Source organism: Carcharodon carcharias, chromosome 2 (assembly GCF_017639515.1).
Source record: "Carcharodon carcharias isolate sCarCar2 chromosome 2, sCarCar2.pri, whole genome shotgun sequence".
Classification (NCBI taxonomy): Eukaryota; Metazoa; Chordata; class Chondrichthyes; order Lamniformes; family Lamnidae; genus Carcharodon; species Carcharodon carcharias.
The window spans coordinates 36684178-36702718 of NC_054468.1; the positions used below are offsets into that span (position 1 = coordinate 36684178).

Sequence of the window (18541 nt, forward strand, 5' to 3'; positions counted from 1 at the left end):
ACATAGTTCTCAGCCTCATGGATGCACCACAGTGACTCCAGCCAATGCTCAAGTTCTGAAACCCAGAGCTCAAGCTTCTGCAACTGGTGACATTTCCTGCAGATGTGTTTGTCTAGGACACCTGGTGCATCCATGACTTCCCACATGCCATAGGATGCACATTCCACTCAGCCAAGCTGCCTTGCCATACCTTAATTTTACAAACTATTTATTATAAGTAGAATAAGTAAAATAACTCACCAGTTGTTCGCCAATCAGCTTCTTCCCCTATACCAAAGTAAGAACAATTACGGGAGGCTGAGAAAGGTAAAAAAGGAGCATCTCCACACCAAACTACTTCCCCCACCAAACTCCCAGCTCCTCACTTTGTCCAAATCGCACTGAGACCCCTTTATTTATATTAGCTGAGACTCATATGAGTCAACTCTGCTATATCTACAGAAACTAGATTAAGCTAGTTAACTAATTAACTAAATTTCCTATCACAATGATTCCAAAGTGAGATAAAATCAATATTATCTGATGCTCACTCACCCTTTAATGGTGTTCCTCACATTGATTTTAAACTATGACAAGTTGTTAGCCATTTTTGTATGGTATCAAAACAAGAAGCATTACGCCATTGTTTTCTTGGAATAAAAGCAGAAAACGCTGAAAATATTCAGCGGGTCTGGCAGCAGCTGTGGAGAGAGAAACAGGTCTGTGATTTTTCATCAGAACCGAGTTGCCAGATCAGCTAGGTATTTCCACCATACTCTGCTTTTATTTCAGATTTCCAGCTTCCACAGTATTTTGCTTTTGAAGCGCTGTTTTCTTGGAATAGTTTATTGGAACCTTTTTCAATTGTGTTCCAGTGTTCTTCTGCATCTACTGTGTACTCAGTGTAGTGATTCAGGTTGCCAGAGAGAAAACAGCACTGCCATGGAAATGAACTAAAAAGCTCCTGCATGCATTCGCTTGGCCCAATTACATTTAGTTTGCTTGGTGAATTGTTCAGCATTCTCAGTGTTATGAATCTGATTCACAAACAAGGGAACAGTCCAAATGCTTCACTGAAATGTCAACTTCACCTATAATCTTGCTATGAGATACCAAAATGATAGAGTGCAGTGATCAGTTGTTTAGGTAACAGGGTGCTTCTGTCAGTTTTGGAATAATTGTTCTAACTCATTTGACATGGAGAAAGATTCAATATTGGAGCATATAACCTATTTTGATGATGAACGTTTCATACTATGGTGATTTTAGGAGATGGACAGAATCAATTTTATCTGACACTGGCTCATCTTTTCTGGTTTCCTTACATTGATTTTTTATATTCACAGGAACACGATTCCATATAACACAGAATTTATTATTTAATATATTTTTTCTCCAAATTCTTGTTCACAGACAAAAAAGTATTTCTCATTCTTTCTGCAACAGTCTCTCTGCTTGCCTCTGACTCCCTAATTCTTTCTGTCTCCCCTAACTTTTTCTAGTCTTCTGTCTCCCTCTTATTATCTGCATTTAATTCAATATTTTTTTTATTTCTGCATGTTTGTATTTGTTTAAAACTCTCTCTTATTCTTGTTTCTTTCATACGTGACCCTGTGTCTGCCTCCTCATATTTTGGTGCAGTGGTGGTGGAGGCTATTGATGACCTATTTAACTCTCCATCAAAACTACAAGAAGTATTTTTATTTTCACATTACAGATTGCCCATTATGTCTTTTGGCTTCAATTTCATACCCACTAACATGATGTGACCAAAACAAGTTAATGGGCACATTCACACTCCATGGGCTGAATTTTACGCTTTCCTGGGGCAGGCACAGAAGTGCATAAAACTGGGTGCCATGGCAGTGATGCTGTGTCAGTCAACTGCCCACTCACCCATGAGCTAATTGAGGTCCCTAAGTGGAGAATTAATCCCACTTAACAGCCTCCTCCCACCACCACTCGAATTTGTCCTGTGGCGAGAGAGGTCCACGTCAACTGGCCAGACAGTCCAGAAGACTGGTGGACAGGCTGAGGGAGGAGGGTTGCATCCCTGTGTTCATCAGAGACCTCTCCCTAAGGTATGAATTCACCTCATGTTCTCCCCACTTCACCTGTCACTATGTACCTCCCTCCCCCAACTTGCTGCGGCCTGTCAGCCACGGATTCATCTCACTGTCTGGGCTCCTTCAGTGAACTGCTTCTATGGAGACTGTTGCAGTCCCAGCAGTGACCACTGCTCCCGCTGATGCCGATTGGACAAGAGATCTGCTGGTCATTTGATTGGCCAGCATCTCTCTGAGGCATGACTTCCTCTTGAAAGAGGATAGAAGTCCTGCCTCAAGCCAATTAACAGCCTGGCAACCATTAAATTGCTGCAGGGTGAGCTGGTGAAGCGCAGGCAGGCTCACTGCTGGCTTTTATATCAGGAGCTGGGGTCCCCAGCCTCAGCATAAAATTCAGTCCCACGAATTTAGTATCAGTGTGATGCAGAGATACTGCACTGACAGTAAAGCTGGAATGTAACTTGTTGATCAAGGCCCCAATTGACTCCGAAGTGAAACATCCTCCAGGCAGTTTCACTCTGCTTTCTTCCAGCTCCTCATATCGTACTTTCCCATCTATCTTTGTATCGATGCAAACTTGGATAAGTTACATTCAGTCCCTTTGTTTAAGTCAGTGATGTAGGTTGCAATAGCCGAGGCCCATAAGGACTGCTTCTTGCAGCAGCCCAGTAGTTACAACATGTCAACTTGAACATGCCCCATTTATTCCTATCCTGTTTCCTGTCCGTTATTCAATTCTTAATCCAAGTTGGTATATTATACCCATCCCATGTCCTCAGAACATCCCCAAAGCCCATGGCTGCATATGAAGTACTCTTGAACGGTAGTTACTGTTATTTGCCAATCTGTGCATAGTAAAATCCCAAACAACAAATAAGATAAATGGCCAGTTAATCTATTTTTTGGTGCTGTTGGTTGATGTATGAATATTGACCGAGATCCCTATTTGTTTTCATGTAATGCTTTGGGATCTTTAATACTCGGCCCTTGTGACAACACAGTACTCTTTCAATACTGCAACAGTCTGGAATATGCACTAAACTCTTGACGTGGAGCTTGAATTCACAATCTTCTGATTCAAAAGTAAATGCTAACAAATGAACAAAACAGCACCTAAGACAGTATTAAAGCTCCATTCCTTTAGCTTCAGCCCCAAACATCTCAAAAGCTGGGCCTGAACTCCCCATAATTTCTTTTTTTGTAATGTCATTGCACTATGCAATGCCAAAAAAAAAGTTCCATTCATTCTCTTAACTTTTAAAATTATTTCCAGTTTCATCCCCCAGAACACCAACCGATAGGAGAATGATTTTCAAAATGCAGATTTTCTTTTCTACATGATATTGGCAAAATTTGTTTTATGGGACCTGAACTGAAGAGGATGGCATTGATATTATAGATCTGTGCGTCAAGTCCAATGTTCGGCAGTTGGATCTGGATCGCAGTTCTGTCATTGACCCGGTTTACATGCCATCTTTAGTCTTGCTGCAGCCAAATGTGAAAATGCACCCTAGGTCCCAAGTAGGGTAACAAGAATTCATGGGAAGTTGTTGCTTGAGAGTGCCCAGAAGTTCCAGGCACTTCATTTTACCAAATCATTGCTCAATAAATTTTGTTTCCACTTTACATCTCTGTGTATTGCAAGCAACTTCCCGCACCCCCTCTACCCCACCTACTTCACCCCCACCACTCCCCCCTCCCCACACCCAGGAGCAGGCAAACTGTTCCAAATTTCTGTCATTGGTCTTCTTCATCTAGCTGCAAGGTCAATTGGAGATGACTTTCTTCCCTCCCCATAGACGGGCAATTGGTATTCGTTCAATGCCTCACTTAAATGAAATGCCCAGGTGTGGAAGTTTTCATGGGGAATGGGGAAGGCATGAAGGTGTCAAGTTCAAATCCATGACCTGACATTTCATGCAAAGCATGAAAAATGTTTTCAACATGACATCAAAATACGCAGATTATCCAGGGAGGTTAAACATGTAATGAAAAACAAAACTTCCAGTTTATGAATTTATTGATGTTCTTTTCTCATTTCTTTCTCAGGTGGTGAGAAGATGACCTTGTCTATTTCTGTCTTGCTTGCTCAGTCTGTCTTCCTGCTGCTGATATCACAAAGATTACCAGAGACAGCTCTAGCTGTTCCACTAATTGGCAAGTGAGTGATTGTAAACTGTTGCCATAGACCTTGAAAAATTCCAAATCAGTTGCTTATCCAAAATTACTTGCAGAGGTTCAAATATTCATGCTACAAATATTGGAGCATGACAATGCCCAGGAACAGTGAAGAATATCAAGTCAGTATCTTGTTAGTTTCTAAATACACGCATTAAAAAGTTAGCCCTAATAAATGCAGTTTACTTAAGTTGAGGCAAAGAAGCAACTCTTTCTGAAATACATACACTTGCCTAGAATATAAAGGGGAGCTTTTTGCATATACACTTCATGAATGTGCAAGAAATTATTTTCATAGAGCAAAATTATGTGTCAGACATTTCCACCACAACAATGCTATATTGGGCTCCCTTCACTAGTTCAGCCCTTCGAGTCACAACATGTCAAAATAAGAGCCAGTGGTGCAGCAGCTCCAAGTTTCTTGGCTTTGGACTGCTAATACTTCATGGCTAACTGAGATTTATACCAGGGTCAATAGACAGAAATTATGAGTTTTTAAGCTTAATGAGTCTGGAGAGCTTGAACAATAATTTCTGCAGCAGGGAAACATTTCACATTCTTACTTTGGATAACCTGAGCTTCTGATAGGGTCAGACCATTGAGAACTTTTTAGACCTCCCTCCCCACTACTCCGTACCAACAGAGAGCGATTCTCAGGAACAGGTATGGCAGTCTCCATGAGAATATCCGTATTTGCCATTACCATGGAGGAAAGGGAAAAGCATTTCAAGATGGAGCAAATGAGACATGCAGCACCTAATGAGGATGCTGTCTAACTGGATGTCACACGATCCCTTTGGAATATGCATGCAGCACAGGTCATGTGAGGAGCTTGCTGAGGATTTGTGCATTAGAGGAGTAGTGCATTAGAGGAGTACGCTGTTACCATAAAGACAATAGGACAGCTCTGTCATCTGTCTGAATAGCTCTCATTGTGGCTGTGAAGGTGATCACCACATTTAACTTCAGGATGACATAGATAATGACCCCATAAATAGCACTAGAGCATTACTATCAGACATTTGCCCCAATGGTAGGGTTGAAAGGATAATGCACTAAACACATCATACTTAAGAATAACAGGCAACTTTGAGACTTGATTACAGCAGTTTCTGTTTCCATCAGCAAATCAGCCCCCATTTGTACAATTTGGATACCGACAAAGGTGCAGATTTGATTTTGACAGGAGAACATTGAATAATCTTGCTTGTTTTGTTTTCCAGATATTTGATGTTCATAATGATTCTGGTCACCGTTGTGATAGTGAACTGTGTCATTGTTTTAAACTTCCACTTCCGAACTCCCAGCACGCATGTTCTCTCATCCTGGACTAAATGGGTACAGTAATAACAATAAAGCCTTTGTGTAGTGTTCAATTTCTCCATTTGAATAACAAAGCAACATCACATGCCTTATGAGGAAAAAGCTGGATGAATTAATGTGTTCTCCAGAATGATTAGTATTTTCTACTCTTACCTATTTACCCTCATATCCTTATATCAGTTTGGAAAAGTGAATAAAATGGAACACTAAAAACGCTGACATGAGAAGACTATTAAAACTATGTCCAAACAAAACTATTTTGTAAAGTGGAAATATGGGGGCCAGAATTCCTTGATCCCATATTAAAGTGGTGGAGCAGAAATCAATATCTACCAATGATCAATGCTCTTAAGCCTTCCAATGCATTCAGGGTTAGATGGGCTCAAGTAGTTTAAATAATTCTGGTTGGCACAGTACCAGCATGGGCATATCTTGTTTACCTTCTGGAGGGAAAGATGCAGAAATTACAATTCTGAGGAGCCACATTATGTTCAAAGTTGACAATGCCAGCTGCCTTTGAATTGGTCGCTTTAGCAGATAGGTGATTTCACTGAAAGGTGTTTTGAATCTTGTAAGTCATATAGCACTAAAAACAATAAATTCAATTTTATTACTCTCCGCTTTACTCTCCTCAAAGCAGTAACTCGCTCTTCGGTTGTGGCTCCATGAGTGCCAATTGGCCTTTGTTACACCAACTAAGTGGTAATTTTTCAGTTTCAGCAGTGAGAGAGGGACAGCTACCCACAGGGGGCATCCAGTGCCACCTTCACCCATCAAACACATATGTACACTTTCCAATGCGGTTTCTGGCTAACAATTAGGGTGGGATTTTGAGGGTTGAACTTTCCCATCTCTAACCCAACAGGACTGAGACCAACTGATGTGCTCCAGCTCAGATCAATCAACTCAGCATAAATTGGGAATCAAACTTGGACTATCTTAGCCCATAGGGGTTATCTACTATAGAGAGAGGTGATATCATTCAACAGAATTCTTACAGGGCTCGACAGGGTAGATGCAGGAAGGATATTTCCCTTGGCTGGGGAGTCTAGAACCATGGGATACAGTCTCAGAATAAGGGGCAGGCCATTTAGGTTTGAGATAAGGAGGAATTTCTTCACTGTTGAATCTTTGGAATTCTTTGCCCCAGAGGGCTGTGGAAGCTCAGTCGAGTATGTTCAAGACTGAGATTGATAGGTTTCTACATACTGAAAACGTCAAGGGTTACGGTGATAGTGCAGGAAAATTATTTTGAAGTAGAAGATCAGCCATGATCTCATTGAATGCGGAGCAGGCTCAAAGGACTGAATAGCCTACTCCTGCTGCTATTTCTTATGTTCTTATGTTCAATGGTCCATCAGAGAAAGCTTGGGGTTTAAAATTTCAATTTGAAATTCTTTTGTATGTTTGATTTTGATTTTTCTTTTTTCGTTTCATTTCCCAATAAAGAGACTGCCAGCTTGCTTGGTTCCAGGCTCCTGGTAGTGTTTCTCTTGAACCAGTCACCACAAGGTATGCTAGATTGGCAAGAGGGTGATGATCAATAGATTTTCTCTCCTACCCTTTCTATGTGAGAGTGGCTAACTTCCACTTCCTTCTGCTCTGTGGGCATTGCAACTGTGGAGCTTGCAGCATAGAGAATTCTGGTGTAAAACCTGCACTCTGTGACTGCAAAGCAAAGTACAGTAATGAAAGCATCAATGTGCTATGTCAGTCACTACCTGGCAAACAATAAGGCAGAATTCACATTAGTCAATCTGATAAATGTAATATGCAGGATAAACAAATTTGCATTTTAACTTGAATGAACATGTTTATCATTTCATTGAGCTAGGCAATTTCAATGAAAGTGATTTCACTTGTAATGGTGTTTATCCGTACAATCCTACTTTGATATTGTAGCTGTTTTTGGAAAAACTCCCGCGGATCCTGCACATGTCCCGACCTGATGAAAGTGACTCATCGCCATGGGAGAACGGTGTGTTGCAGCGACGCAGCAGCTCCATTGGATATATTGTCAAAGCACAAGAATATTTCACCATCAAATCCAGAAGTGAACTTATGTTTGAGAAGCAATCTGAACGACATGGATTGAGGACACGGGCCACTCCAACTATCAGTGAGCAACGCCCAGCATTGAAATTGCATTAATAAATTAATCAGACAGATCCCAGCCTGTTTTACTTATTAAAGAAACTTTCCCGGTTTACTTGATAGTTTAACTGCCAAGGTGCTGAAAAGCTAAACTTTAGAGACCAAAGAAGTTCCCAGATTGAATTCCTGCTTTGCAGTTAGAAAACCAAAACTTGCATGGAACTAATCGGTTTCCTCCCACTGTCCACAATGTGCTGGTCAGGTGGATTAGCTTTGGTAAATTGCCCCTTAGTATGTGTGTCTGTGTGTCTGCCCTGTAATGGGCTGGTGTCTCGGTCCTGGGTGTACCCTACTTAACGCCCATTGCCGGTCAGGATAGGCTCCAACTCCCCATGACACTAGAAAAGCGAGTGAGTGAACAATCACGTGCATCAAAAAATAATTTGCACTGACATATTGAATCTTTTGAAGCCCAATTTCAAAATATGGTTCTTTATGCTGAATGAAATTATTTATAATCTTTGATAAATAAATTGCCTGTTATTTTGCATGTCATATTTGCAGAATTATAGAAGATGGTCTGATGAGAATGACACATAACTTTATACATTTTAAGATTCAGTTTTTCAAATTAAAGTGTGAAGTAGTAATTTATCTGAAGAAGATAAAAATGGACTTTGCTGGTGACAACATCCGAGCTCTTCTAAATCTGAATTTTCTTTACTTAAACTTAAACTTTTCTTAAATCAGGGCCAGTTGGAATCCAGTTTTCTTATGTGCATTGTTACATGAATTAGTCTCATTAAGAGAAAAGCATTTTATCTAGAAATCCCTTCCAACAGGAAACAAATAAATGCAATTTTTTAAAACCAGGTCTTGGAAGCAATGGCAATGATAATGAAAACATTCCAGACCAGCTATATGCAGAGGTCAAGCCGGGTATTGATGGGGCAAATTTCATTGTGAAGCACATAAAAGAAAAGAATGACTATGATGAGGTAGGTCTGATGAACAAGGAACTCATTTGTTAATCAAGTTTTTCTCCAATTGTTTTCCCTGGCACTTCAAACACATGAAATTTTAATAGCATTCTCAAAGAAGGGAAGAGGCTGGTGGAAAAATTTGGCAAAAATTAGGAAAAAGGGGAAACATAAAAAAATTTGGGGAGGGAGCAAAAGCCTAATTTGAAAAGAAGTTTTCAGGATGTTTTTGAAGGAAAGGAGGGATTATCCCCTTAATGTACAACATACTTAATCATCACAAAAGAAAAATACTGCAGATGCTGGAAATCTGAAATAAAAACAGAAAATGCTAGAAAAACTCAGCAGTTCAGGCAGCATCTGCTGAGCATGGAACAGCGTTAACACTTCAAGCTGATGATCTTTTGTCAGATACTTATAGTACTTGCTGAGGAAACGATAATTGAAAACAATGTTTGGTGCCCAAAGTATGAAATGCAGGTCACTTGATTAAAACTCATTGCGATGTATAATTTTTCACAATAGTCTACAAAAAAACAGTCCCACACCACAATAGGATAAAATGTGCAGGGGTAATGTTTCAATGATAATGTGGATCATTTTTGAAAGCCAGCTAGATGACTTTCCTCATCAGAATGCAGTCAAAATTCTGCTGCCCATATCCAAAATCACAACAAGTCCCATTCACCTATCATCGCTGTGCTCACTTGTCTACACTGGTTCTTGATCTTCAAAGGCATTGATTTTAAAATTATCATTCTTGTTTTCCAATACCTCCATCACTCACCTCCCTCTCTCTGCAACCTCCACCAACACCACATCTCATGAACTCAACATTCCTCCAATTCTGACCTCTTGCACAGCCCTATTACCCTATATCTGACAGGCGTGTCATCAGCCTACAGCTCTAGATTTCCCTCCCTAAATCTCCCTGCCCCTCCACCTCTTTTTCTTTAAGGCATTCTGTAAAATTTTCCTCTTAGACCAAGTTTATAGTCACCCATCCTAACATCTGTTTCTGTGTCAACTGTGGTAGCACTCTTGCCTCTGAGCCATCAAGTTTTGGGTTTAATCCCCCTCTAGGGTTTGAGTACAAAAATCAAGGTTGATTCTCCAGTGCAGTACTGAGGGAGTGCTGCACTGCTGGAGCCACTGTCTTTCAAATGAGATGTTAAATGGAGGCCTTGTCTGCCTTCCCAAGGTGGCATAAAAGATCCCATGGCATTATTTTGAAGAATAGCAGGGGAGTTAACCCCAGTGCCCTGGCCAATATTTTTCCCTCACGAAAGCAGATTAACACATTGCTGTTTATGGGAGCTTGCTGTGCATGATTTGGCTGCATGTTTATGGGAGCATGCTGTGCATGATTTGGCTGCCACATAATTCATTCATGGGATGTGGGCATCACTGGCTAGGCCAGCATTTATTGCCCATCCCTAATTGCACTTGTTCAGAGGGCATTTTTAAGAGTCAACCACATTGCTGTGAGTCGAGATCTACATGTAAGCCAGACCAGGCAAGGATTGCAGATTTCTAGAACAGTTGGCAATAGTTTCATGGTCATCCTAAAACTTTTAATTCCAGATTTTCATTGATTTCACCATCTGCCATGGTGGGACATGAACCTAGGTCCCCAGAGCATTACCCTGGGTCTCTGGAATACTAGTGCAGTGAAAATACCATTATGCCACTACTACATTTCCTACACCAGCATAATGACTACACTTTACTTCACATTACGACAGTGATGACATTTCAAAAGTACTTCAATGATTGTAAAGGGCTTTGAGACGTATGATGGTCATGAAAGGTGCTTTATAAATGCAAGTCTTTCTTTTTCTGGGTGTGTCAATTTTTGTTTTGTGAAGCCTTTGGAATGTTTTCCACATTAAAAACAATAAATAAATACAACATGTTGTTGAATTACCAGGTTGAATTTCCTGAATTTTCTAAAATTCTATTTTTATAATTCAAAATTAACACATAATAGACATTATATGCAAATTGTGAACCAAATTTTATATTTGAAAACACTTGACATTTTTATTCATAAAATGATTTCTTTGTCGATGTTATGTGAAAGTTCGCTTTCACTATTTCACATAAAACTATGTAACTGACAGTAACTCATCAGATAAAATGTTATTCTTCGCTTGCTTATTTTAACTTCTATCTAAAGTATGCTTTAAGAACAACCCAACCACCTGATTCCTCAGCAGAAAGTGGTACAATCAGTGCAAAGAGAATTTTGCCTAAAATTCTATTGAAAAAAATCTTCTGGCTTAAACGTTTTTTCTTTTTGTTTCAGAAAGTTGACAGCTGGAATCGAGTGGCCCACACATTAGACAGGTTGTGTATGTTCATCATAACTCCAATAATGATCTGTGCAACATTCATCATTTTCATGCTGGGAAACCTCAATCACCCTCCACCATTACCATTTGAAGGCGATTCCTTTGAATATTCAGCAGATCGCCCACGATGTGCATAGATTTCAGGAAACTGCACAGTACAAGACACCACAGTAGAGACTGCTGCATACACCCCCACTGCCCAAAACCCACACCCCCTGACCTCCCCATTCCCACTGTACACACACAAACATTAAAGTCATCTATGTATACAAAGCTGGAAAGGATACAAGTGCATCACTAGAGACGTATACATAGACAGTTATAAATATAGTTATAAATATACCAGGAAGTTTTTTAAAAATACAATTATGCATGCATGCCCTCATACATACAAACATACGTTGCAACGAATGAGAATGATAGAAAATACTGGGACATTCAAAACTTGAAATCAGCTGTTTATTTTCAGCCTGTAATATTGATGTTGCTGAACCTTATGCTGTAATTATAGTGTATTTTGTGATGTACTGCTAGCAGCTCCAGAGTTAAAACACTTCCAGTAGGCAGGAGATGAGCTTCGCATGTACAAAATTTCATGTTCCAGTTTATAAGAACATAATTGTGAACATTGCTTTCCAAAAACATTTAAAACAAAAATTTCTGCTTATGTATTGCTGAAGAAAGAGACATGTCGAAATTTTTCATCTTGCACGCATCAGGACACTTCGCAAGAATACCAATATAAGGGGAAAACAACAATTTATACTGTTTGAGAATAGAGTGCTGATTGGTTGGCAAGTGGACTCTGGTTGGTAGCAGCATTGCCATAGAGAGTGCACCATATGACCATATGAAATAGGAGCAGAAGTAGACCATTCGGCCCCTCGAGCCTACTCCGCCATTCAATAAGATCATGGCTGATCTGTTTGTGTTTCGAGTTCTCTTCCCATCTACTCCTGATAACCTTTGATTTCCTTGCCTAACAAGAATCTATCTACCTCTGCCTTAAAAATATTCAGTGATCCCGCTTCCACTGCCTTCTGAAGCAGAGAATTCCAAAGTCGCACAACCCTCAGAAAAAATTTCTCCTCATCTCTGCCCTATAAGGGTGACCCCTAATTTTCAAACAGTTCCCCCTAATTCGGACTCACTTACAAAGGGAAACATCCTTTCCACATCCACCTTGTCAAGGCCATTCAGGATCTTATATAATTCAATCAAGTCACCCCACATTCTTCTAAACTCGAGTGGAAACAAGCCCAGCCTGTCTAACCCTTCCTCATAAGACAACCCACTCATTCCAGGTATCAATCTAGTAAATCTCCTCTGAACCGCCTCCAAACAATTTATATCCTTCCCTAAATAAGGAGACCAAAACTGCACACAGTATTTGAGATGCTGTCTTAGCAATTCCCTGTATAACTGAAGCATAACATCCTTACTTTTTCCTCTCATAATAAAGGATCGCATTCCATTAGCCTTCTTGATTACATGATGTACCTGCATACTTTTTGAGACTCATGCACCAGAACACCTAGCTCCGTCTGTGCCTCTAAATTCTGCAGTCATTCTCCATTTAAGTAATACTCTGCTTTATTATTCTTCCTGCCAAAGTGAACAACTACACATTTTCCCAGATTATACTCCATCTGCCAGATTTTTGCTCATTCGTTTAACCTATCTATATCCGTCTGCAACCTCCTTATGTCCTCTTCACAACAAACTTTCCTATCTATCTTTGTGTCATCTGCAAATTTAGCTACTATGCCTTCGCTCCACTCCAGGTCAAGAGATTTATGTAAATTGTAAAAAGTTGAGGCCCCAGCACAGACCTCTGCGGGACCCTACTAGTCACATCTTGCCAATCAGACAAAGACCCATTTACGCATACTCTCTGTTTTCTGCCAGCCTGCCAATTATCTATTCAGGCTAATATGTTACCCCCTATAGCATGAGTTTTAATTTCCCGCAATAACCTTTGATGTGGCAACTAATCAAATACCTTCTGGAAATCCAAGTACAGTAAGTCTACAGGCTCTCCTTTATCCACAGCACATATTACTCCTTCAAAGAATTCTAATAAATTGGTTAAACATGATTTCCCTTTCACAAAACCATGCTGACTCTTCCCAATTACATTGTGTTTTTCCAAAGTGCCCAGCTATAGCCTCTTTAACGATCGACTCTAACACCTTCCCCATGCCAGACGTCTGAAGAAGGGTCATACGGACTCGAAACATCAAATCTGTTTCTCTCTCCACAGATGCTGTCAGGCCTGCTGAGTTTTTTCAGCACTTTCTGTTTTTGTTTCAAGCTAACTGGCCTATAGTTTCCTGGTTTCTGCCTCACTGTTCTTAAATAGAGGGGTTGTATTTGTTACTTTCCATTCTGATGGAAACTTTCCAGAATCTATGGAATTTTGGAAAATTAACACCAATGCATCTACTACCTCATTAGCCACCTCTTTTAACACCCTAGGATGAAGTCCATCAGGACCTAGAGACTTGTCAGCCCACAGCTTCATCAGTTTGCTTAGTGATTGTAATTTCACCAAGTTCCTCTCTCCACTCCATCTCCTGATGTATAGCTATTACTGGAATGTTTTTTTATATCCTCTATAGTGAAGACAGAAGCAAAATACTTGTTCATTTCATCTACCATGTCCTTCCTGTCTACTGTTAACTCCCCATTCTCACTCTCTAGAGGATCAACACTCACTCTACCTACTGTTTTCCTATTTAAATACCTGTAGAAACTCTCGCTATCCATTTTTACATTTGCACCCAGCTTCTCCTCATATGCTAATTTCTTTCTGATGATTAACATTTTAGTCATTCTCTGCAATTCTCTATATTCTGACCAGTCATCTGGCCTGCCACTCATCTTTGCTCAGTTACATGCTTTTTCCTTAAGTTTGATGCTTTCCCTAACTTCTTAGTTAACCACAGATGGTGGGATCTCCCTTTAGAATTTTCCTTTATAGTAGGAATATAATTTTTCTGAGTATTCTGAAATATCCCCTTAAGTGTCTGCCACTGGTTCTCTATTAATCTATCCCCTAATCTAGTATCCCAGTTAATGTCAGCTAGTTCAGCATTCATGCCCACATAAATGTCCTTATTTAAGTTTAAATATGAGCCTTAGACCCACTCTTCTCCCTTTTGTACTGGATGTAAAATTCAATCATATTGTGGTCACTGCTACCTAGGGATACCTTTACCCTGAGGTCATTAATTAATCCTGTCACATTGCACAATATCAAATCTACTACAGCCTGTTCTCTGGTTGGTTCCAGAACGTGCTGTTCTAAGAAGCTATCTTGAAAGCATTTATGAACTCCTCACCTGGGCTACTACTGCCAATCTGATTTTTCCAATTTATATGTAGACTAAAGTCACCATGATTATTGCCGTCCCTTTATCACAAGTATTCAATATTTCTTCTTGTATACTTTGTCCTACATTGTGGTTACTGTTAGGGGGTCTGTAGACCATTCCCACTAGTGACTTCTTTCCCCTACTATTCCTCATCTTCACCCAAACTGATACTACATCCTGATCTCCCAAACCAAGGTCATCTCTAACTATTGCAAAAATGCCATCCTTGATTAACAGTGCTACCCCTCCACCCTTACCTAGCTACCTATTCTTCTTGAAGGTCATATACTCCTCAATGTTCAGGACACAATTCTTGTCATCCTGCAGCCATGTCTCTGTTATGGCTATCAGATCATATTTGTTTACTTCAATGTGCATTTCATTTACCTTGTTATGAATGCTATGCACAGATACAGAGCCTTTAGTTTTGTCTTTTTGTTATTTTTGTGACATCTAGTCTTGATTCTTGGCGCATTCTTAGTTTTTTTCTCTCTGCCCCTTCCTGCCATTCTTCGACCCTCATTCTCCTCTCTTACCTTGTCTCTACTCTTTGATATACCACATCTTTCAATATTTGATTCCTGCCCCACTATTTAATTTAAACCCTCTCTACTTCCCTAGTTATGTGGCTCTCAAAAACACTTGTCCCACGCACACTTCAGGTGTAAACCATCCCAACAGTACAGCCCCCACTTTCCCCAGTACTGATGCCAGTGCTCCACAAACTGAAACCCACTTCTCCCATGCTAGTCTTTGAATTACATGTTCATCTCTCTAATTTTTTGTACCCTATGCCAATTTGCACACAGTTTAGGTAATAATCCAGAGATTATAACCTTTGAAGTTCCGCTTTTCAATTTAGTGCCTAGCTCCTCATACTCTCTCTATGCAGAACGTCTTTCCTAGTTCTACCTATGTCATTGGTACCTACATGGACCACGACAACCGGATCCTTCCCGTCCCACTGCAAGTTCCTCTCCAGCCTTGAGCAGATGTCCCGATTCCTGGTGCTGGGTAGGCAACACAGACGTCTGGGCTCTCGTTCTTTGCTGCAGAGAATGATGTCAATCTCCCTCACTATACTGTCCACTACTACGACTACATTCCTTTTTGCTTCCCCAACTTGAATGGCTTCCTGTACCACAGTGTCATGGTCAGTTTGCTCATCCACTCTGCAGTCCCCACTCTCATCCAAACAAGCTGAGATAACCTCAAACCTATTGGATAATTGTAGAGGCTCACACTCCTGCCCTCTGGGTCCCCTCACCTGCCTCACTCATAGTCACACCCTCCTGTCCCTGACCACTGATCAAACAAAGAACAAAAAACAAAGAAAAGTACAGCACAGGAACAGGCCCTTCGGCCCTCCAAGCCTGCGCCGATCATATTACCTGTCAAACTAAAACATTTTGCACTTCCGAGGTCCGTATCCCTCTATTCCCATCCTATTCATGTATTTGTCAAGCTGCCTCTTAAACACCACTATCGTACCTGCTTCCACCACCTCCTCTGTCAGCGAATTCCAGACACTGCGTAAAAAACTTGCCGCACACATCTCCTCTAAAGTTTTCTCCTTTCACCTTAAATCTATGTCCCCTACTCTTCCACCCTGGGAAAAAGCTTCTGACAATCTACCCTGTCCATGCCACTCATAATTTTGTAAACTTCCATCAAGTCACCCCTCAATCTCCGTCACTCTAGTGAGAACAATCCAAGTTTCTCCAACCTCTCCTCATAGCTAATAACGTCCAGACCAGGCAGCATCCTGGTAAACCTCCTCTGCAACCTCTCCAACGCCTCCATATCCTTCTGGTAATGTGGTGACCAGAATTGCACGCAATATTCCAAGTGTGGCTTAACCAAGGTTCTACACAGCTGCAGCATGACTTCCCAGCTTTTAAACTCAATACCCCTGCCAATGAAGGCAAGCATGCCATATGCCTTCCTGACTACCTTATCCACCTGCGTTTCCACTTTCAGTGAACTGTAGAACTGTACACCCAGATCCCTCTGCCCGTCGATGCACTTAAAGGTTCTGCCATTTACTGTATATTTCCTACCTGCATGTATCAAATAAGAAAACCCCATCCTCAGTGGTATGACCGTCTCCTGGTACAAGCATCAAGGTAATTTTCCCCCTCCCTGATGTATCTCAGAGTCTGCAGCTCAGCCTCCAGCTCAATGACTCTGAACCAAAATTTATCAAGCCACAAACACTTACTGCAGGTGTGTTTGCCCTGGATCACAATGTTATCCAGGAGTTCCCACATTCTGCAGCCTTGACATATCACCTATCCTGCCATCCTTAATGTGTTTTCAATAATTACTTAATTATATTATCCATTTATTTATGTTGCTTTTATGTATTTATTAACTTTTTCACTAATTTGTATAACCTTAGCAATAGACTAGACCGTAGCTACACATCAGATACTCGCCAAACAGCCTGCTACTTTCCCTGGAAAGGAAAAAACTAGTTCCTACAGGGTGAGAAAGGTAATCCCCTCACCCCCCACTTGCACTAAATTTCCCCTCCCACCAAGCTCTAAGTCTGCACTTAGTTTCCTCAGCTACACTTTGTTTGCCAAGGCTGCATTAAAGTGGCCTGTATTTATAGCCAACTGAATTGGGGCTGGAGTAACCAGTTTCCACCAGTTAGCTAATTAACTATTCAGTTCTCACAGCAGAGAGTGAGCTTACCCTATCTAAGCTGCAAGAATAAAAGAATTTAGCCTGCTTACACAGTACTTTCCAGTTTTTGCTAATTAGGCTAGATTAGGTTTTAAGAGCAAAATTTAAGAACAATATTAACACTTTAAACTCCTCCTTTCACCAAACTCCAAGTCTGCACTCAGTTTCTTCAGCTTCACTCCATTTGCCAAGGCTGCACTCAATTGGTATTCTTGCTAAGTGTCCTAATGAGTGCAAGACGAAAAGCTTCAACATATCTCTTTTTTTACAGCAATGCTCAAGTTCTGTACTACCAAATGGCTATTTCTGCTTATTTCTATTAAATATTCTGGAGTTCACAACAGTCTTAAAAATCTGATGTGACACTATTCTACAATTATAATCACACAGTGTTAAACACAAGACAGTCATTGACTCTATGAAGTGTTCTGGAGTCAGATTAGGAGCTGATTGTGGAATGATGCTGCTGCTCTGCTATGATGCAAAAATCACTTAACAATGGACAAGTGAACTTTTACCCCATTCCTGCAAAGTAATCCAGCAAAGTATTTTTCAAAATATAGGCAAAATTATCTTTGACATATATACACCTATAAAATAATGTGCACGCATCTGTGCTTGGACATATACATAGCCATAGATACATAAACACCAACACTGCACTATACACATGGACATGTGTACGGCACACATATACATTTATGAACAAGATGTGAAAAATGTTTTTGTTATATCCACTGCAGCCAAAAGAAGATATACTGAATTCCAGAACTTACAATTCCTGAAAGAAAATCAAATAGCTGATGCTGCCAAAAAAAGCTGTGCTGTTTCAAAACCTATATATTAGCATTCATTTTGAGAACTCTTTATATAATTATGCACCAAATAATTTTTATTTTGCCTTGTACCAAAGTTTGCTTTGATTATATTTCACACGATGCTATGTAACTGGCAGTAGCTCACCAGATTATAAATTATTCCATGCTTAATTATATTAACTTATATTTAAAATATGCTTTAAGATCAATGTTACAATTTGATTCCATCAGTGGTAGAGACAGACACATTCAGTTCAAAGTGTAATTTGGACAACATTTTTTAAAAAGCAGTACATCTTCTGTTGATCCCAGAGTCTTCAGCAGGTGCTCCTGCTGTCTGCTCAGAAGAGCAAGTTAAAATTGAAGATGCAGGATCCATATGTGACATTGACGGGAAAGTCACCCAACTGATTGCATCTGCCCAGCTGCCCAGTTTCCACATGTGAAGTTGGATTAAAATTGCCTCTATCGAACTGAAAGGAGTACATTTTTTCTAGGCTGTCCCTTCCAGCCTTCTTTATATTAGCTCCAAACAACATTTTGTGTGGTTATGTCTATGATAGACATATACCTGCTCATCCACTATTCAATAAATATACATATTATTAATAGCCTAATTGCATTTGAAATGAAAGAATATTAAGCCACAAATAAAGTCACTGGATAGCTACTGATATGATA

General features: G+C 40.2%; 1 protein-coding gene across 1 annotated transcript in view; it reads left to right on the top strand.

Annotated features, from left to right (window-relative positions):
• The window catches only part of chrnd (cholinergic receptor, nicotinic, delta (muscle)), a 47404-nt gene extending 36293 nt beyond the window's left edge, over nucleotides 1-11111 (top strand). Inside the window, exons 8-12 of the mRNA XM_041181604.1 lie at nucleotides 4095-4206; nucleotides 5447-5561; nucleotides 7449-7665; nucleotides 8514-8638; nucleotides 10929-11111. Coding sequence (XP_041037538.1) covers nucleotides 4095-4206; nucleotides 5447-5561; nucleotides 7449-7665; nucleotides 8514-8638; nucleotides 10929-11111 — 752 coding nt within the window. The remainder of the gene's footprint in view (nucleotides 1-4094; nucleotides 4207-5446; nucleotides 5562-7448; nucleotides 7666-8513; nucleotides 8639-10928) is intronic.
• The last annotated feature ends 7430 nt before the right edge of the window (nucleotides 11112-18541 follow it).